Raw genomic sequence first — 23,169 nt, 5'->3', positions numbered from 1 at the left:
GATGCTCCTACGCAATTAATTTTAAAATATGAATATTAGAAAACTCATCGTGTGGAGATCAATACTTCAACTGAAAAATAACCTTAATCCATTCCACTAGTTTCCCCCACCCCTACTTATCTTTATTCTGTATTCTGATTAAGAATCGGCTATTGCTTCTTGTTTCTGCAAAATATCAGTGTACAAAAATTTGAAAATATAAAACTATCTTTAAAACATATCCATGATTTTGGATTTAAAAACCAAACAAACAAAAAAAAAAAAAACACTTAAGGAAAAAAGTTTATTCCCAATTCTGACAACCCAGATCCTATTTTATGATCAGCCAAAAATTCAATATGGTATCAGGAATCGTTAACCAAAACTAACATTCTTTCGTTGAGTTCTTAACTCCTTTCATCAGAAAGAGGACTTGCTGTTCATCTTCATATTCCAACGGTTTTGACGGTGTAAATATCTCTCCTCTACCTTTATGAAACTTTTTTAATACCCAACGAAACATATACCATATCTCTTCTAACAGACGAGACGCCATCAAGTAAGAGAAAAAGTTTTTACTAAGCAAATAAGAACTAGATTTCCCCAAGGAAAAATAACCTCTGAGTTACGATTTATGGCTGGGGCTGGTCCCTTTTACTGTTAACAGAAATGACATCCTCTGCTTTGCAGAGGATGTCATTTCGAAAGCTGTATCAAATCTTCAAGTGACTTCAATCTAGTATCTCTGGCTTTAACATCAAATAGTTAATGATCTCGGCATTCCTTTCTAATTTATATTCTGACTAGTAACCATCAGAAGTTAGCCTTATGACATAGTCGCTAAAAGCACAGCCGCGTAACCTTTTGCAATTCCCCACCAAGGCACACTAATTCCAACTATTAATCATATAAACTTCACTTCCATTCATACCTTTCGGTGCTGTACGTTAAGATGTATAACCTTAATTAATGGTAAGACAAGCAACATCTACTACATGTGAGGGACTTAAGCATCAATAAAATATGTATATGTCATGTAAAAGTCCGAAATCTGGACTTTTACATAAGATTTAGATCCTAGGAGCTGACCTTGATAAAATCCCAAAGTTCACATTTTTACCAAATAGTAGTCAAAATCTCTTCCATTATCTGAATGAACTGCTCCGAACAGTGATTATGCCACCCGTGTAATTTTGCGGGAATAGGAGATAAAGTCGAAAAAGCGAATGAAACAGGAAATTATCATGGATTTCTTTACGCACTGTGCGATTTTTGCTTTTCAATGGGGGAGGATATATTTCCTACCCTACAATGTTTGTAGGTAACTGTGAAATGGGAAGCAATGATAATTTCCTGGTTCGTTCATTTTCCGATTTTTAAATAGGTGCACAAGGAGGTATCTGCCATCCCTGCAAGGATGGCAGATACCTCCTTGATCAGCCAAAAATTCATTTTGGTATCAGGAATCGTTAACCAAAACTAACATTCTTTCGTTGAGTTATATTCGTTGAGTTACTGTTCATTATATTCCGATTGCACATAAATTCATTCAGCTCGTAGTCTTCTACTCAACTGAAATCTGGATGTTTGCTGCAGCATTTACCATCTAATGCTATTTAATCTGAATACGGACCTCTGTTGGCTCACCAGGATCCATCAGCTAATGTTGCCTTATTAAAGCAATGCAAAGAAAAAAGGCCTTAAAATACACAACACATAAATCTAATTGTTACGAGCAAGACCTATAACTATAGTCAAAATGGATTCAGCTCATCACCCAATTTCTGAAATCAGTAGAACTGGGATTCTTCTCCAACTCTTCAATCAGAGATATTACTACATCTAGTCGAAGGGTTCTTGCCAACACAGATACTGAAAAAAAACAAAAAGTACAGAATCTTGATGCTGACTGCTTTTTAATGGACAATAATTACAAGAAGAAATTTCTAACGATGACATTTTGCATGCTGCGAAATATCTTGCATGAATTCTCTAAACATTTATTTTATTATTATTATTCTAACTCAGGTTTACCATTTTATACTGACATAACTGATCACATATCACCAGTTTTAAATTTTATTCTAATAATTTGTGTACGTGCAACCCCGGCATGTGGGTGTGAAGAATTTCGCTACGTATCTAAAAACTGCTGCATACCTGAAGCAATAAAGAACTAAATACAAGTAAATACTTTTATATCATCAGTATTAAATGGCAACAATTTTAAGAGAAGTGTAGACCAGGTATTTTTGCAATCATACCAATAAGTACCATTGTGAGAACCATATGATTCCTGGTCTGAATACCAGAACAAACTCGTAATGAACTGTGAAATTATGAATCGGAAAAGCACCCCACATATGCAGCAAATCACTAATGAAGGTACGTACCACCATTATCTCGAATAAATAAGTTAAAAAAACACAAGTAATTTGCTAAGGTTCCACGACGAAGTGGCTGGGGAGAGAGAGAAAAAGGTCTGGAGTCGAGAAAGTATCCTCTTTCTGCAGTATTTGGAGGACAGTTGAGTCTAAAGCAGTTTGCCATGTCTCATGTCTGGATACCGCAAAACGTAGGGGAAACGCCACACGTACTCTTTGCAGGGGCAATTAAATAGGGTGGCACCGTACTGGAATTAGGTGCAGTGGAAATACTGACCTAGTTTTCGTTGATGTCCGTTGATATACAGCTGGTTGTACTGTCATCTGCGGGTAACTACAATACCACTCATTTCGCGAAATGAATTACAAATGAAGCATTATGAACGGAACATCTAACTGCAAATCAGAAAGAAAAATTAAATTGGAATTGCACAGAACCACTGATAAGGATGGAGGGGTCAGAGATGTAAGAAAAAACTAACCATTACCTTTCACATATGATCAAAATACCGGACCATGGAGAAATTAAGGATGTCTTCAATTCTATACTAAATTGTGTATTTTAGTAATACAGGATGCATGAGAGAAGGTTAGAAATAAGAAAAACCTCTGCTTCATCATCAATGTCATGCATTAAAAACAACAGTTATGTGTTTAAAACAAGATTGCAGCATCTCATGCTGCAATCGTAAGATAAACATCGGTTAAAAATAAATCATCCACTGTATGTTTCATTCCTAAAGTATTCCAGTTCTAAGATACTGAATAACGGGCTGAAAAAACGGGGGGGACAGCATTGCATAACGCCAATGGCGAAATCTATAAAAATGGCCATGAAAGAAACGTCAATTGTCACCGTAGGTGATATTTTGGTGCAGTAACAGCGAAGTGTTTTTCGACGAGCACTTGGCAACGTACTGACAAAGTAATTAGGACCTTAAGTAGGGGATACTTACCCTACCATAGTTACTTACCACATCAAGTTCAGTACAAACATGCTGGCAATATTAACACTAGGAGGCATCCAAAGTTTGGTCGACAGTGTCGCTGTATTGACGGAGAAACCGAACCAAAAATACCGTTATCCTATTTGTCAGCATGAGCCCCGTTATTACAGAGAAAGTGTTCGCTAGAAATAGCGATTTAACACCAACTACTGACATCTACACAAGTAAACAGCTTAGCACATACTGACATTGATAGCGGTATTATTACAATGATTTCTCTGTCTGAAATCGAATGCTAGCTTATCTCCTGAACTTCGATAACGTGTTCTCCCTATCGGTTGAACTTGTCACAAAATATATTGCAGCAAATGAACAAAATGTTCAGGACTCGATTACTTGCCTGCACCCAGCAACCTCTACCTTACCAGTTAAACATCTGCAGACGACCGTTACACACACCGCAACGCACGATGGCTACCAGCGACACTACTGCCCTCTACTGAAAAGCTTCTTAAAAAAATTAATTCGAAATCAACAGTTAAATTGCACTTTAATGCATTTCAGAAGCAAAACATTTTCAGCTAATATTTTCTCTGCAGAAAAATAAAGCAAGGAAGGTAATATATTTTCTCTTCCCTATTTTAATTAATTTAATATTTTATTAATACAATTTTCCCAGTAATTTTAATTTATTGTGACTTTTATATACATTGTGTATAAGACTTCTAGCAAAGTAGCACTACCACCTCGGCCACTTGTTCAACCCTGGCTTGGTGACCTGAAGGGTTTCGTAAGGTCATGGTATCTGTGTCTACCTCACAATAAAGATTTATTCTTTAATCTAATTTTCACTCCAGATGTGTTATAATGTATGTTTCCATAGTTAAAAGAGCACAAAATCGCCAGCCCTAAAAATATCGATTTGGAAAAACTAAGTCTACCTAACTCGCAGAGTATTTTAACTAATTTCGAAACACCAATCTATGTTTACGCCAGGTGCATAATAACAATAGCAAAACCTACTACTTTTCTAATATTCCACTACGACAGATGCTAATGAGGGTGTTTGAGAAATGAGGTGATGTAAGGAGCACCAAAACAGCACGCCACTTCTCATCTTTCGAACAGCTGTTCGCACAGCGCATTAATCACATCGAAGCCGACAACCTTGAAGAGGCTTCGCACATCTTCTAACAGCAAGCGGAGTGATACACAGAAATCGGTCTCGGTGATCAGACAACAACGTGAAGTGCGCATTCGTACAAAGACTATGTACCTTCCAATGACTTCCGGATTCGCGTTTTTACCAATGAGTCGAAGAATTCCCACTCGTATTTCAAATGTACACACTTATATAACAATGACGTCGCCTGGTTTGAATTTCGAGTTCGGTTATGTGTGAAAATTATCAAACCACCGAGGGCAACTTCAGCAGATGCAAATATACGAGGGTGCGCTAACGAAAGAGAAAACTGCTAGCGTTTCTCTCTTCATATCTCGATTATCACGAGCTGTGTAAAAGACTTGAGAAAAGTTTATATATCCTGTATAAGACAAATAATGAGATCCTAAAAGTCAAGAATCTTCCAAACTTTTTTTGAGAGGGAATACTACCACGGGGTTGTCTCAGGTTTACTTTTGTCAAAAGTAAACATTTCCAGTTTAACGCGCTCAGTATGAAGCCCTTGGAGGAACAATGACTTAATCAGCGGCTCAAAAGGAACTTCGCTTTAGCAGGCAAGGACAGAGACCGTTTCAAAGCGGGCGCTTTACCACTTAGTTGGTCCTGTGTCAGGCTTCCAAAGTTGTATAATGTGTATACACTGTTAGATATTTACTCTTCTGGTCCAGATCTGCTTTCTTGCGAACAGATAACTTGTACATTTAATAATAGTGGCAAGCCTCCAAACATGCTAAATTTAAAGAGTTCAATGTCTGATAAAGAATATTTAAAACAATATCAAAAAAAAAATAAATAAATAAATAAATAAATAATAATAAAAAGTACAATGGAACTATTTTAAAACGATCCGGCTTAAGGTACAATCCTAGATGAAGTAGTTTTTTCCTTGAGTCAGCCCACAAAGTTAAGTCATACATACACACACACACTGGTGTTCAAAGAAAGTGCATCACTCCTTAAAATTGTAATTGTCGTCCGAATAACGTAAGTATATGCCAATATTTTTTACAGATTGCATCAGATAAGATTGACACGCGTAAGTGATGACGTAATATTGCATCAGCTGTTATTTCAGCTATATAAGCATGCTCTGCAAGAGTTGCAGTCATTCCTTGCTTGTTATTGTTATTTGGTTTTTTTTTTTTAGGAGCATTAGCAACTAAGGCCATATTGCTCCGGTGCGGTGGTCATTCCCTAACCTTTCCGCATGCTCCGTATTTGGTGGTGACGGGCTCGAACCCCGGTCTAATCAAGAAGCGTGTGCTATGCACTGCTGCTCCTTCCCACCTGGCTACGGAGGCGCCTTTCCTTGCTTGTGTCAGGTTGTTTCTTCGTGGCGTCAACATGCAGTTGACGCCACGAAGAAAGAGTGCGATTGTTGCTTTACGTGAGGATGTTCTTCCCGTCATATTGCTTATAGAGTGTCCTGTTATCAGTCGACAGCGAGTAGATTTCTTTCCAAACTCAAGAATACTGGTTCTGCTGATAGGAAAAAAGGAACCGGACGCAAACGAGTCTCTACGCCAAAACAGGACTGCGTTTTGAAGCGATTATGCCGTAAAGCTTCGTCTGAGCTGAAAAGAGAATGGAAAGAACATACAGGAGCGGTAGCAAGTGCAGTAACAGTCAGAAGACGCCTCTTCAAAAATGGACTTGTAGCCTGTCGTCCTAAGAAGAAGCCCTTTCTCACACAAAAAATGAAAAAGGCCCGATTAATTTGGTGTAAGGAGAACGTCAAATGGACCCCGAGCAGTGGAAGTCGGTTATTTTCTCGGATGAAAAAAAATTTAACCTGCATGGCTCTGATGGGAGACAAACGATTCGCGATAATACCATCCAGACTGTATGTTGTCTACAGTGAAATTCCATACCAGCCAAATGATATGGGGGTGCATTTCATATCGCGGAGTAAGTCGCCCGCAGTTTATAAAAGGTTCCGTAAATGCCAATGGATACCTGGCTATATTGGAAGACAAACTGCTGCCAACCATTAGAGACCATTTCAACCTGCCAAGTAACTGCATCTTTCCGGACGACTCTGCTCCTTGCCATCGGGCGAAAAGTGTAAGGGCACTTCTGTAGTTACTTTAGCTTCATTTCTGCATTAGAGATTCGACAGTAATGCGTTTACATTTGTTACAGGTGAAAAAATGGTTGGAAGAACGGTCCATTACAACTCTTAGCTAGCCAGGAAACAGCCCGGACCTGAATCCTATAGAAAACTGTTTGCATCGTGTGGAATCTGCAGTTGCCAGAAAGAAACCAAAGACCCTTCGTGAACTTCAGGAAACCATAATTCGTGTTTGGAACCACGAACTATCATTCGATTACCTTCAGAAATTGATCTTGTCAATGCCTCGCGGGGTGTGCTGTTGTCATCAGGGCCAGAGGCAGTTCAACTAAATATTAGTTTGCACCTGGTGAACTTTATTTTGTTTTCCATTTAAAATGAAGGAAACTGAGGGCTTCTGATAACATTTCAGCCATAATTGTCGTGTTTACTAAAACTGTTGTATAAAGGTTGCAAATGCTCATTTTGGAATATTTTGAGAGCACCTGTCAAATATTACTTAGCTTTGCCTTAACTATTAATAAATATCTTTTGTTTATATTTCTATTTGTGATGCTAGTCATTAATGTAAAATACCATCGGGAAAAAGGGTTAGAAATGTGAAATTCCTAGGTGATGCACTTTCTTTGAACACCAGTGTGTGTGTGTGTATTTAAATTTTATATACAGTGTGGCAATAATTTAAGTATCCCTATTCAGAGCTCTCTGTAGCTCTAAGTAAAAAGCGGAATGCCACCAAAATTAGTAAATAAACTATTCAAGGCATGGGGAGAAGGATCCTGTGAAAAACAAATTGTTCCAAAATCTGTCCATAGGGGATAATATGGCGCTGTACAAGAGGAAAGACATGACAAAATACCAATAAATAACTAAGTAAAACCTTAATGAAATTACAAATTTTTATTTGTGCTCTTTGCAAAAAAACAGAAAGAAACTGAACTAAACTGCCAGAGGAAATGGTTTCACAGCTCCAAACTCACTCACAGTTTACCCCCCCGATGGTCGATGATGTCGGAGTTGGTTTTCGATGTGATTACCATTGTTCTGGACTAGAAATTGCATTCTATGCACAGTGTGCTCCACTGCGGAATGCAACATCTCTGGAGTAATGTTCCGCACATGTTGCGTTACGTTGTCCTTTAAGACAGCCAGGTTAGGACACTTCCTCGATAGACCTTGAGGTGACCCCCTGAGCCAAAAATCACACGGTGTAAGGTCAGGTGAACGCGGTGGTCATGCAATGGGAAACAAATGACTAATGACTCTTTCTGCAGTAAAGTGATGCCGGAGAAGCTGCTGTATTGGTCATGTGATATGAAGAGGAGCCCCATCTTGCATAAAATTGTCTCATCCAGGCATCAATCTTTGCTACAGTTGAGGAATAATATTAACAGTAAACTTACAGAATACGCTTGTGATGTTCGCGTTGTGCCTTTATAGCTCTGCTGCTGGGAAAATTAAATTAACTCAGATTTATGCAAATTTTCTGCTCTCTTAGGTGTCTTATTTTTTAGTTCCGATTTAAAGCTTTAGTGCAATTCAGTTTCTTTCTTGTTTGCAAAGAGCACAAATAAAAATTTGTAATTTTATTAAGGTTTATCTTAGTTATTTATTTGTTGGTACTTTGTCATGTCTTTCCTCTTGTACAGTGCCATATTATCCCTTATCAGCAGATTTTGGAATTTTTTTTCTTTTTTATTATTTTTTTTTCTCACGGGATCCTTCACACCATGCCTTGAATAGTTTACTTACTAATTTTGGTGGCATTCCGCTTATTACTTAGAGCTACAGAGAGCTTTGAATAGGGATACTTAAATTATGGCCACCCTGTATATATATATTATTTTTATTTATTTTACTCTGTTAAAAGCATTTCTCACTTAGAGTCATTTAATAATGCAAAAGCACTGTTTCCACTAGCATGACGTTTTCATCAATTCCGACACCGATACTGCCAAATTCCCATGTTTGCCAAAACCAACACCAAACTGATGTGGTGTGATATTTGCTAGCGAAAAAAAGTTAACATCGGAAATAAAGAAACAGACTTATTTTTCCCTTCCTATCAATAAACATTCCCCTGAAATCAATATATCTGGTAAGCTTTTGATACTGTTGCGCATCAAAAATGGTTGGAAGAACGGTCCATTACAACTCTTAGCTGGCCAGGAAACAGTCCGGTCCTGAATCCTATAGAAAACTGTTTGCATCGTGTGGAATCTGCAGTTGCCAGAAAGAAACCAAAGACCCTTAGTGAACTTCAGGAAGCCATAATTCGTGTTTGGAACCACGAACTACCAGTTGATTATCTTCAGAAATTGATCTTTTATTTTCTAAGTTTTCGCCCTCGTGGGAGAAAACTTAGAAAATAAAAGTTGTTCTAAGTAAGTTTGTCATTACAGTGTGAAAAAGGTGCACTGATTTATAATAAATGAGTGATAAATTTAGACACAATCAGAAATAAAAGGCTTGTTCTATTTTTAACTATTCAAGCAGAATTGTTCATCTGTAATTTAAATGGCTTGCATATCATTGTTTTTAAAAATGTTAATCATTTCTTCTTTACAGTGATGACAAAGCTACAACAGAAAAAGGTTAATAGGAGCAGTAAAATATTTTTCACAAACCCGAAAAGGATGGGGGAGGGTACATTAAATTAGGAAAAAAAAAAAAAAAAAAAAGAAGGTATATTTAGAGACGAGGCCAACTTTAATGAATATCATCGCTGGTACTTCAACAAAGACAGTATTAAGTGACAAAAGAAGCCCAACGACTTCTACTCAAATTCGAGCAGCCTAATCTTAAAAGAATCCTTAGCAGTCCCAGAGAACGTCTTAGTCATTACTTTCTGATATACTTCAACAAGAATATTATTTAAACCAACAGACTATCAAGACCTGTACATGCGAAAGTACTGTGATGGAAATTTAAAAAATGAGGCACTGAATTCTTAAACGCAATCTTGCTGACCTAATGACAGCTTGATCATGAAGTGGTGCATAGTGCAGCTGACTTGCGATGAACTTTGAAAAGATGAATTCGAGACACGATGCAGTTTGTTTAAATCCGATAACGTGCAACCGAACTCCCACCACTATTCGGTTAAACTACACTTATTACACGAGCCAGTAAAAAGCAGAGCTTTATCCTTGTTCAATTTATAGGATACGAAGAATAGATATCTCTTGGTATATGTCATTAGTCTCCAGCTGTGCAACATAAAATATTTCGAATACCTCCTCCCTACAACTTACTGACTTTTAAACCATAGCTCACAGTAAAAGCTTATTTATTATTCCTCAGTCACGTTTCTTAAGTCAGAACCTTATCTGGTGTCGGATAACAAATTTTGTTTTAGACATGAAAACCGAGAGTCAATCCTAAATTATATTAAGAAGTATGAGTACGGTTCTCCCTAAGGTACATCGAATCCGGAAGACTTACTCAGTCCCAGCCTGCGATATCTCCGAGAGGAGTCGTAGTTTAATTTGATGGTTTCATAAATTTGGTTTTCATGGACAGATGAGGCGCATATTTTTCAGTGGATCTGTGGTAGTGTAAAGGCTTTTATTAAAAATTGTGATTAGGCATTAAAGGAAAAAGTTTTATGAAATTAAAAAAATAATAATAATCACGGATTGCTGTTCCCAAAGGAAACCGGGTAAACTGGTCATTCATCCCATCAAGAAGTTGTTCAACAAAGGCAAAAGATTGATCAATTATTATTATAGGTGTTTTGCACGGGTAGGTACAGAATACAAAAAATAGTTAAAGAAGCGTTTTATATAGGAAATATAAATGGGGGAGAATTGTGTGGGGTGGAACAGTCAGCGAAGTGCCAGCTTTGTCTGACACTTCACTGATGGAAGATTCCCAGAAAGGATGGAAGAAATTGGCCAACAGGGTAAAGGAAAGTTACGACAGGCTTGCGATGAGAACAAATATTGAGAAGATAAAGGTTATGAGAGCGGAAGAGAAAAGCGTGAATCAAATATGAAACAGGAGAGAGACGAGACAATCGAAGGGAATAAGTGAGCGAATACAGGTATTTGGGAAGCCTCGTGGTGGAAGAAGCAAAAAGCAACAGAGAAAAAAGAATAGCAGTGGTTAAAAAGCCTTGCAGAAGCGAAGAACATTGTGCGGGAAATTGGAAATTAATTTAAGGAAAAGACTGGTACTATGTCCGGTATGGAGTGCAGTACTTTATGGAGCAGCGACATGGACAATGAGAACGGAAGATAATAGAAGATTGGGAAGTTTTGAAATGTGGGTAGAGAGGATGATGGAAAAATTAAGATTGGTCTATAAAGTGAGATATGAAGTTTTGAGAAGAGATGTTTGACTGAAATAATAAGAAAGCGGAAGAGAAATTGGATTGAAGATGTGTTGCTAGGTGAGGGATTGATGAAGGATGTGATGAGATGCAGAGGAAGAATGATGGAAAACTAGGATAGATATGTTGATTAATACCTGATGATTATAAAAATATATCGGGAGTAGCGAGTGGAAGTATGGTTGTTTGACTGGCACATCAGTTTTCTGTCTCATATTATAGTTGTACAAATATGAGCGAGTGAGTGAGTGCTAAATGGCTGTTCTGCATGTTTTGAAGACAAAAGAGAAAAAAATATATCCTTCAGAATAATTGAAACGGAGGAGAATGGCTAGCTACACCATCGACTGAATAAAGAAGCATTTAAGAATTCCCCCAGTCTCCAACAGGATTCCAATCCAGATCTATGTAAACCATTAACAAATGGTGAATCAACTGTAAGGAAATAAATGCTCATTTTATTGACAAGAAAATACAACAGTGCAGACAAGAGAAACAAAATTAATAAAGTAAATATTTTCAAACAAACTTCCCTAAAATGACATACTAGTGCAAGAACACTAGAGATATGTGTGAAAACAAACATTTCGTCGTCAGTAGTTTGCACTGAAGTATGTTTTGAATTGAACAAGGCTTGTTTTGCTGAGGGTAGAGCACGTCTTGTTAAATTGGCAGTTTTTTCTACAAATATCTTCGATTACTGTTTGTGGAAGAGGGAGATGAATCATGACAACGGAATATGCCTTATATTGAAAGTTTCGTTGCTATACCAGCATAAATTGCTGTATTGGTATGCTTGAATGATTCTATAGTTCGCTCAATAATATTTTTTTTTCTTTATTATTATTGTTTTTTTTTATTTTGTTGTATCTTTTTTGAAGTCATCAAGTATCTGCCAATTTCATTCTGTAGACTTTATTGGTCATATGTCGCAGACAGTCTATGAAATAATGTTTGATCAACTTAACTGCACTGTTATATGTAAATAGCCTGTCTATTTGGTGTAGCCTGTTAAGTTTGGCTGCACAAAGATGCTTGCTTCTCAGGCTGGTGCTCCCTTTATGACCGTTGTAAGAGCAGTAGACTCAATTAGTGCTATGAAGAGTAATATTTCCTTCATCTGGCAGTTGGAAGAGTTCAATATTTAGATTTTAATACATCTGGGTCCTGGAGATTGTAAATGGATATCCGACCTTAACATTAAGCCACGCAAGGTTCCAGTCAATGGCCAGAAATTTTAATATTGCTTGTTTTGCAAAAGAAAATTTCAGCTCAATACATAACGATGAAATATATGTATCCCTGAACAGGTACAGATGTTGCAGTTTCCTGCTTCCTGACCCATCAAGCTATTTGGATTTCCTGAGAAAGAAGCATATATAACATTGTGGTTGCTAAAGGAGGTTCTTACTAAAATCTTTGTGGGAAAATTCTCGTGTGAGGTTCGAGTGTCCAGGAGTATAACAGATTAGGGCTATTATGCAAAAAGTATGTGATCTGAACTGATTTATTGACATTGATGGTCATATGTAAGAAGGTAATGAAAAACTGGGATTTCCAGTGGAAACATTCTACTATCTATGCTTGAGTGGGATCCCCCCCCACCTCCTACTTAATGTAGCACCGGTTAGGAGAGGGAAGAAAAAAAAAAAAAAAAACGCTTTGCTCGTGATCGATACAATTCAAACTCAAAGATTTTTCCACTCGAGAGACAAAACAGTTAACGGTTAAACTATTGAAATCTTACCGTAAAGAGGAATGGAAAGAAATGGTCAGAACATGTGTCAATGAAGTCCGAGATTAAAAACACTAATATGTATCAAATTTACAACGAGATAGTAAAGATTTTCAGAACCAAAGAAGGGGGGGGGGGTGAGAGAGAGAGAGAGAGAGAGAGAGAGAGAGAGAGAGAGAGAGAGAGAGAGAAAGTAATTAACTTAGTCGTGTAGTGATTCACTTCATTATTAAAAAACAACTGGAAATAAGTGAGGAATGCAATGACATTTAAGAAAAGATTAACAATGACAATGATTTTGAAAATACTGTACAATGGGATAAAGCACGAATTCTAACACCATTCCAAATGAGAGAAACGTTAAACTAAACGTCATCATTTCGATTAAATTGTAATCCGTGACAATTTCAAGTGCTGGCACGTCCCGATTTGTCGCTCCTTAACAAATTAACTTCTACCAGCACCGATTTTTCCCTCCCCAGTTTGAATAATCCAAACCAATCCAATCCATTTTCTTAAAGACATAATGGCTCAATAGTTCTTAGAATAAGAAGTGGTGTGTTTCGTAATATCCGCTGTCGAAGTAAACATATTAAGGATGACCTGTTCAGAGAATTTCACACTTTAAGCTGAAGGACGTTTATCACTGGGTTAACAAGAAACCCGTGGACAGGATGTTAGAGAATGGTTTGCGATGAATAGTTTTTTTTTGTTTTTTTTTTTAGGGAGCGTAGTGTACTTTTTACGCTCAGCACAAAATCTGTTTCGCGATCTTCATTATGTTGATGCATCGCAACACTAATAAGATGAGGGCTGAATAGAGGCGAAACTCTGCTTGGGCTGAACCCTAATTAGATCACTTTCTCTATTACACATAAGTTTAAACAAATTCCATTTCTGCGCTGAAATCTAGATCGAACCTGGCACTAGGTGAATATTAGTTGAGATTTTTTCCAGCAATTGTCTGACGGATCCGCATAAAATTACTTCTTGTGATATGCATTCCTATATAGGAACCAATGTTAATCTGGAAAAATTACGCAAGGAAGTAAACTTATTCTGTATCAGTCAAATTAAAAACTTAAAACAAGGGGAGGGTCGCAACTCTGGACCCCGAGAAGAATACCCACTGATTTACTTTAAGGATCTTAATAAACCCAGCGTGCAGTTTGTTCAGCATCTCCATAACGCACCAAATCAAATCAGCTCAATAAAATAATGCTCAATTTAAATGCAAGGAACAAGAACAATTTAATTTCTTTTTAGAAATGAAAGTGTCAATTTTCTCTCACAATGGGCTAACGCATGTACATTAGGGCAACAAAACACGTCCGGTTTCAGTGCTTTGTTCATGAGTGCCGAAAAGGTTTCGGGACGCCGAGACAAAATCTATTTGTCTCCATTTGCAGGAATTTCAGTCTCAAATATGATTTTGTAAATATTACCTGTCCAACACCTACAATGTGTTTACGTCTTCCTTGAATTTATTTAACCTGCCCACCACCACAACAACAGATGGATGGATGGATGGATGGATGGATATTCTAACAATCAATCACCCGGTTGCTAAAGGAAAACCTCCGCACATCCAGCCTGAAACCATCCTTCCTTTGAATTTATGCCTCCTCATGGGTGTAGTCAGAGCAAGAGGAAGAATCTCATCAGCATGAGCTTGCTCAATCCACTCAAAGCCTTAGACACCTCAATCAGATCACCTCTCCGGTGCCTAGTCTGTACACACAGCAATTTGCAGGACTGAAGCCAGTCTGATAAGACCACCCTTTCGTTCCCTTCACCAATTTCGCTGCCCTTCTCTGCACCCACTGTAGCAGTTCTACATCCTTAAGTGAGGCCTCCAAACCTGTATACAATATTCAAGATGCAGTCTAACCATGGCCTTGTACAAAGGGATAATCATCTCATTCCTGCTAGCAAAGTTTCTGTATATTATAGACAAAACCCCATGAGTTATCCTGGCAGCCTGTCTGCACTGCTCAGAGAACTTCATATCTGACTGCACAATTACCCCCAGGTCTTTTTCATTTCCACTACCCTGAGTGTAGCACCACACAGTTGGTACTTTACAGTTGAGATTACACTACCCATTTGCAGAACTTTGCATTTGTCAATGTTAAACTTCAACTGCCATTTCTCAGATCACCTGTCTAATTTTTTTTTTTTTTTTTTTTTTTAGATCTTGTTGAAGTGATAATCATCTTACCCTGATTACTCTCATTAAATACTCTGCCAACCTTTAACTTTAAACTTAGATATTAAGCCTGATATATCATCAAATATCATTAAGAAATATAGAAAACAAAAATGGGATCAGTACTGAATCCTGGGAGACACAGGATTCAGTGCGGATAGCTTACTAATAACATTAGTCCATGAAGAGCAGTGAACATTAATTATCACTGTCTTCTTCCACTTTACCATCCCTTTATTCAGAGCAGTAATATGCCCTTAAAGTCATATTGCTCCAATTTGTACAGCAGTCTGTGTGCAACAGTATCAAACGCTTTCTTTAAATCCAAGTATATGATATCAAAATTATTTTTTACATCTGGTTCCTTTGTTACTGTATCACAGCATCCAATCAGACAAGATTTCCCCTTAACAAATCCATGCTGCGACTGCAGTAGAACTGCGTTCCTATCTAGATGGTCCTGCATTACTTCTTTAACCAGTGACTCCATTATTTTCCTTGGACCATAAGTTAAGCTAACAGGTCTGTAATTACTCTTGTTACCTTTTGATCCCCTTTGTGAATTGGGGATACGTTCGCACATCTCCAGTCCATAGGGACCTCTACTGAACCCAAAGATGCCCTCATAATTATGGCTAAGGGTTTGATTACCTCATCTGCTGCCTCTCTTAATATAATTGGATAGATCCCATCCAACCCAGGCGCCTTTTTTATGTTAAGTTTAAGTTTCAACAATTCCTCCTCCACTTTCCTCTCAGTTAACCCAAACCATTTAGCTCACTGTTAGATTTTGATGAACTTCTGGCATTCTCCCCTCTGTAAAGAACTGCTCATGCGTGAATGTAGATGCAAAATACCTATTCATTTTGTCAGCAATATGGACAGAATCATCAAGAGTCAAACCATAAAAAAATATTCTATCTATAAGTGGTCGTAGTGGTGCAGATTGAGTAACAGGCCTGACGCAGCCGAGTGTCACAACAAGAGTGCAAAAGCACACGCTCCTTGAGTGGAGTGTAGTTCAAGCCAGTGACTGCTAAATAAATAAGATTAACGATTGTATTTAGGATTTGTTGTAATGATATATTTTTCCAAAAATGAAAAGACATCATTTAAAGATGATTGAGAAAAACCTACATTTGATATAAATAAATTTTCTACTTTCTGTTTATACTCTGGGACGACCAGAAAGTCAGAGGCGTTCCAAGTATAAACAGTTTAACCTGGTCGGCTCTCGACTTACAAATTATTATTTAGATGTTCTTTGCTTAAGAATTTCATTTTAAAGGAACTGAAAGAGAGAAATGATGATTTTAAAGATTAACTGCCTTCCTCCGTGCTGGTATCCAGTACGGAGCTGAAATATGGGCATCCGGAACCCACATTAACGTGAAGGCCATTTATGTCGCGGAATACTGGGCCACCCACAAATTAAATATTTCCCCCTGTCCCACAAAAAACAGCAACAGCACAAATACCGGGACTAACGGGTTACCAAACTTAGTTGATGGCAGAAGGCTTGTTTTCACTGCAAAATGGCTACCGGCATTATTCGGAGCCCAATATATGGGACAAAATGTTGGTGTCGCCCCCCCCCATGCACGTTTAAGATCAACACCAACTTTAATTGTACATTCTAACAGGGTTGCCTCATCGGACAGTTTCCTACCAAATCAGATGTATGAAAATCCAAGGACTCTATGCTGACCTTCATCGATTTGCCACCAATGCAGCTTATAGGCGCCATATGCTTCTCACCGGAAGCTCTCCGGATGACTCGTCATCAAAACTATGTGGACTGATTCATTCAACACTTGTCACCATGTATCTAGCTTCAGCACCTCCAGCTGTGGACGGACAACCGTCAATTTCCAGCTGGACTATCTGCATCTGTCACAGTGCTCCACAGGGCTGTTAAGTCTTCCCCTGTGCACAAATTCATTGTACTGTATTATATACCCTTCCAGTCATTACTGGAGGATATTAATCTGGCTTTTTGTTTGAAATTCAGGCATACTCCATACAATGAAAACGTTTAAAGGATATTTTCAGAAATTTATGAATAATAATTCAAGATTATTATATTGGGCCATATTGGTATAGGGTTCTCAAACTATAATTTGAGAAAAATCTATAATTCATTTAAAAGATCTTAAATTTATAACATTATCACACTAAAAACAATTTCCTTCCTGAAATATAGTTTAAGTATGTGATCACAATTTCACCTCGTCCTGTCCATGTTCAGATGGAAGAAACCATTAATGGCATCATATTATATCAATTTAACGTAAATTTTACGTGTAGATTTTTACTGATCGAAATATTCTTAGGCGGGGCAGAGAGAAGTTTAATAACAATCAATAATTGCAGCAAAATAAACTATAAGCCTTTAACTTCTAATTCATTTTACTGCAATATATTGATTAATTATTTCTCAAATATATTAATATAATTTTACAATATATTAAAACATTTTCTTTTATATAAACAGATGTTTCATTTTTAAAGTAAATATTATATAAGCATGACAAATTTCTCATTATCCCTTTTTCTCACAAGATGAGAGCTGCACTGACAGATATTTGGTCTTCAAAAGATGAGGTGTCAAACATCACGGAAATGGCTGACTAAGAGATGACATGACATTACATTCTCCCATATCTTCTTTCATCACCTTCCACCATAATCCTAGGTCGTCCTCTTGTCCGATGTTTTTCCGCTTGTATTGTTGAATTCTCTCTTACTACTCGAATATATACGAGATTGACTATACTTGTACACTGAGATAGCTCTACATTAGGAACACCAACCTAGTATTGTACCTGGTTCGCAACACCTTTAGCCTAAATATTGGGCTGTAATAGACCTGGACTGTTCCGGCAGTGGGATTCAATATCATTGAACACCTGGCAACTGCAAGATGCGGTGTGGTTGGCATGCGTTACCATACCTGTGTATAACCTTCAGCACCTTCTTTGACTTATACATCGCGGCATAGACTTCTAGAGCCTATACCATGATGTTATGGGTTAGGGAAGACGGCCACCATAAAATAGGGTACATAGCCAAAAAGTGATGGTCTGTATGAGTCTCCAGCGAGGTGATGATCTACATGCACCAGAGTATTCCACCCAAAAATGCTCCAACCATTATGCTGTCGTCACCAGCCCGTACAACCCCCCCTTTCGTGTAACGGGGTTTCCAGAGCATCATTTTGAGTACGCCAGGCCCTCCGCATGGCGCAGTTAGAAACGAGAATCATCGGACTAAGCAACCTGTTTCCAGCCATTTGTTGTTAAATGGTCTGCTCCCGTTTTCACTATAGTAGTATCCAGGATACGCTTCCGGTAAGCTGGCTTCGACACTATTTCTCCTTTCTAACGCTTTTAGACCACACCTAGTGTGATCTAACAGAGTTACTTGATCTAAGAGAATTACTGATTATTCGCGCGGAACATTGATCTAGTGAATGCTGTAGTACCAGTCTCAGCTCTTAATACAGAGATAGTGCGATACTCGTAGCGGCTGGAGGTGTTCCCAATGCTCTTTTGGTATACATTCCTTCCAGAAAATCTGACATATCAGGGAGTGGCATGACAATTTGTTTACTATGAATATAAATGTTTTGCATACATACTACGTAAATACAGATGCAAGTTATTTGGAAACTGATAAACCACTTTAGATATCAATTAGAATTACTGATTGAGATAAGAGTAACCGGGCATAGACGAGAGGTCAGGCGCTTTAAAATGGACCGTGGTTCAAGCCCGCATGACTGCTAAATGCGGTTAGTGATTGTATTCCTTGTCAAAGTAATTGATGTAAACTCCTCTGTCCTAGGTCGTGCTGGAGTAGAAACAAGAACATTTAATTAACGAGGAAAGACAAACGAGACCTCGTCAGAGACTATTTAAAATGCAATAGCCAAACAAATTTCACTTTTGTAACCAATTTAGAGAAAAGATGGAAGTTTGTTTTTTTTTATCTTTTTTTTTTTATAACCAAACATGCAAATATTACTCAATATAAGGATTCTTCTAGCTATTTTTAGCCACTGACAGCTCAACTAACCAGGCAAAGCTCCAGTTTCTTATTCCGAAGACGGGGCTTCACTTAGAGAAATATCGGACAACATCAACAAAAAAAAGTTTGGTGGAGCCTATATAACAACTAGCAGCTCGAATGTCCACATCGATCAATGTACGGTCGGCATCGGCAAACAACTACGTGTGGACGAACAGGGCGAAACGGGGAGTTCTAGGCTCGTCCTCTTTGCTATGTGCTGTCAAGGTGATACGCCAAGGTCGCTAGCTATCACTGTCACTAAGAGCGGAAGCGTCTTCCTGCGAACTACAGGTACAACGATGTTCAAAGATTAGAACTCGCGTTGTTCGCTACAAAGTACACGTCATACCTGACACCAGACAACCAGGAACCCACGCTGCAGGGAAGTGACAGCCCAGCAATGTTCGACCTGAAAGGTTTAAGCAGCACTCCACAGAATCTAATCATCATATGTCATCTTTCCTTATTACTTAATACAGACACAGAGGCCTACTGCACTGTCACAAAGGAACTTATTAAGTTAAATTTAGCAGTGGCTAAGCTACTTTCTATCCGCTTGGTAATATCTCTCGATCATCCAGATTACGAATTTATTAAGGAGTTTTTCCTGTTGGGAGAGGGAGCACGGGTCCGAATCCACAATTTAAAAAACACGCATTGCATTTAACAGCTTTTCAGAGAATTGTTTTTTCCACATGCAACTCAATACGGAGTAACTATTAAAAAAAATTGGGGAAAATGTTTACCCAAATTAAAATTACGAATTCGGTTACCATGGTAACATGTCATTTTATCAGAGCAGACAAATTTGTGCTGCATAGCTTGGAGACAGCGGTATCATACCAAATGCAAACAATTACTAGGCTTCCCAGCTATTGCGAAGACGCAATAAATACACGTAGGTTCTGTTGTATTTTAAAATAAATAAAATACCGTATTTTATGGACCATAAGACGAACTTTTTTTTTTTGCTGGAAAAATGTTGCCTGAAATTCCACTATTGTCTTATGGTCCGAAAGTGTATTACGTGCATGCAATGATGTCTTTATCTTCAGCAGTAACTAGAGAGCATGGTCAAAACTTCCAGGATGCCTTCCCATCAGTAATGACGAGTGTTGCAGTAGCAATGATAAAGGTAAAAGCTTCGTTTTACGCTGGCAATTTGTTTAGTAAGCACTCGTGAATCTATGTTTCAAATATATGCAATAAAATATTTATCCCCCCCCCCACAAATTCGCCTTCTAGAAGGTGTGCGTGTTATGATTCGGAAAATAGAGTAATGAATTTTCTGTTTATACTCCAAGACATCCCAATAGGATCCCAGGAGTTTACAAAACACACACACACGAACAGCACCATCTCTAGCAGTCACGTGAGCTAGAACCACAGCCGACCCAAATACATGTGCTACAGCATCCTCGAGTTTGGCAACTCGGCCACAACGATTTGACTCAACTACAATTATTTTAGAAAATCCAATCTGCTGGTAAATGAACCACAGCCAGAAGAAAGTATGCATCAAAACTATTAAATGAGTAGATATCGGAAAAGACCGGCTCAGTTTAAAACTAAGCCTTCTGCAACTATGTACTTCTTTCGAGTTTAAGGACAATCAGATTTAGCGGAGAAACCCTACCCCACTATAAATATAGTCCGTCAAAGCGATGTTTTACTGAATTATATTTTGAGATTGGTCCATCTCTAGTTCGAATATTTTATATCAAAATGGGTTGAGATGCCCGAGTTCTTTATCTTCAATTCATCCATTTCAACTGAAAAGGGAACGATTGTGCAGTGGCGTTGTCGTGCGATGCACGCTAATGCCACTGTATACAGAGCTCAAGTGGTGGAGGAATATCTTGAAACTGAAGATTGCCAATGACTGCAGTGGCCAGCATGATCATCAGACTTAAATCCGATCGAACATGTGTGGGACGCCTCGGGCGTCGCATTGCAAGCCGACAGCCAACTCCTCGGTCACTTGGTGAGCGAAGGTCTCCGCTAGTGGAAGAATGGGATTTGTTGCCACCCTTATATCGAGCATGGTTCATCTTTATGGCCTGTTTAGCCGTTGGTGGGGATCATACCATACCATACCATACTGATGCCATGTGACTATATTTTCGAGCATCTTGTATCGACTTCTGTAATGAGATCTTTTTGGTAATTCTCATAAAACCCCTATAAATGTCCCTTATACCTACACGAAGTTTCTCGCTGTCTTCCCTTTTCATCGTTATTCTATGGTACACCATCATATCAAATTGTTCCGCTTCATCGCAAGCTGCACGAGTTACACCACGTTTTCTACGCGTTCTGTTAATTTTGTCAAGCAGTGTATTAATGTTGATAAGGCTTCAACGTTAACTGGAAAATCTATTCGATGCGACTGATAAATTTTTATCAAAATGAAAAGCCAAGCCTAAAGGTGTGGCATTAGTTTTTGTTCAAGTATAGAGGAGGTGGGTATATTCAACATCTGACACAAAATATCACGGAAAAAGGTGTGGTCCTCTGTTTTATAGAAAAATGAACGAAGCAAAGGAGAACAGGGCAGCTCGAAGAAGAGTTTTTCTTTTTAACGAATAGATTAGAATGACTGAACATAAAGGTTCAAATTAAGAGACCCGAATATGACAAAATAACAGCAATCGCCAGATACCAGTCTGTTCCTTGTCTCTCCACCCAATGCAAAAATGCCATTAACCTAAATGGGCTGCATCTCAAGGGTGTATTAAATCACGCCAATGGAGCGGGGTTTTTTTTTTCGGGGGGGGGGGGGTTGCTATCAAAATCCGATTAAAACTTCCGTCTAAACCCGCAAGACTGTGTCCCAAAATTATCGCTCGATGACATCGGAACTGTGCAAATACTAATCAAATTGAGTTGGAGATTAATTCCATGGTGTAATACTGTGCTTAAAAATTGCACGTGTTCCAAAGCTAATTTGTGTTTGTTCAATGAAGGAAAAAAAAGTTAGTTTCTTACAGTACCATCACAAGTGATCAAAGCTCCGGTAGAGGAGCTGTAACGCAGTGCTGTCCAACCATTTTGATTGGCCTGGCATCTTTTGTATATTTTTAAAAAGTTGGAGGGCACCACCAAAATAACCATAAGATTCTATACTTTATTCACGTTATTCGGAATGTAGTGAACATACCCAGTAAACTTCGCGGGATAGCAGATATATTCCCCTATGTTTAAAAATTCTCCTTGTTTAAAAATCGGAAAAGGAATAAAGCAGGAAATTATCACTACTTCCTTTTCGCATTGTCCAATTATCTCTTTTTCGATTTTTAAACAAGGGCATAGGGAAGGATATTCATTATATAGTGAATATATTATCCAGGCAACCTTGCGTTGATAGTAGATATATTTCACCCTATGCCATTGTTCAAAAATCGGAAAAGCGAATGAAGCAGGAAATTATCACAGCTTCCCTTTTCGCGCTGTTATATCAATCATTTAAGGATGTAGTATCCAAATAAATCAGATTAACAGGAGTTGAGACATGTCTCTTTCTGGTTGTTATTTGTTATTTCACGGGCTCGAACCCTGGTCTAATCAAGAAGCGAGTGCTACGCACTGCTGCTCCTGCCCACCTGGCTACGGAGACGCGTCTCTTTCTGGAGGACAAGGATTTCAAATATGCAACTGAACTTGAAAATGTTCAGAAAGAAATGTTTGTGCAGATCATCTAACATGATTTGTAATTCGAAGTGCCACGGAAGCTTACTATGTAACAACAAATCATATCTGTGTAGGAAACTTATAAAAATTCATTGATCTATGTGAACTGGATCGAATTTTCGTTTTGGACAAATTACTGAAGGTGAAAACAATCTCAGAAGAATACTCCAAGCGTAATCTAATCCTTCAGTTGATTTATTTTTTGGGAACACTCGTATATATCTTATTTAAAATTAGATACCTTAAAATGATCCATGTGAACTTAAGTTTTTCGACATGATGAGCATAAAATGAAGTTTGCTCTTGGAACCGAATCAGCCCCTAAGTCTACCAGATAGCCAATGATGTTATAAATCGTTAAGAACGCTCCTTCAAGCTAGTCCAATTTAACAGATTAAAAAATAAGAATAATAAATAAAAGACTACATCCAGAAAACATTCCATTCATCAAAATAATCAGATTATGAAATACCAGTCCAAAAATTTGACACAAGTAGGTTTTCTGGTGGCAGAAAACTAATATTTCAAGCATTGATCGGTGGCAAATTCCCAACAGCTCTGCTTACA

General features: G+C 38.0%; 1 protein-coding gene across 2 annotated transcripts in view; it reads right to left on the bottom strand.

Annotated features, from left to right (window-relative positions):
• Positions 1–23,169, bottom strand: part of LOC150079917 (MOB kinase activator 2-like) — a 262,414-nt gene that overhangs the window by 144,350 nt on the left and 94,895 nt on the right. Inside the window, exon 1 of one of the 2 annotated variants that reach the window (XM_090382652.1) lies at positions 3,338–3,730. The exons of the other annotated variant lie outside the window; for it this stretch is intronic. Within the exon in view, the coding sequence (XP_090238778.1) occupies positions 3,338–3,387 (50 nt within the window). The 5' untranslated portion in view covers positions 3,388–3,730. Of the gene's footprint in view, positions 1–3,337; positions 3,731–23,169 lie in introns of those variants that run through there. 2 annotated transcript variants of the gene reach the window in all.

Source organism: Mastigoproctus giganteus, chromosome 10 (assembly GCF_048544385.1).
Source record: "Mastigoproctus giganteus isolate SK-2022 chromosome 10, ASM4854438v1, whole genome shotgun sequence".
Classification (NCBI taxonomy): Eukaryota; Metazoa; Arthropoda; class Arachnida; order Uropygi; family Thelyphonidae; genus Mastigoproctus; species Mastigoproctus giganteus.
This window is presented reverse-complemented; position numbering and strand designations above follow the sequence as displayed.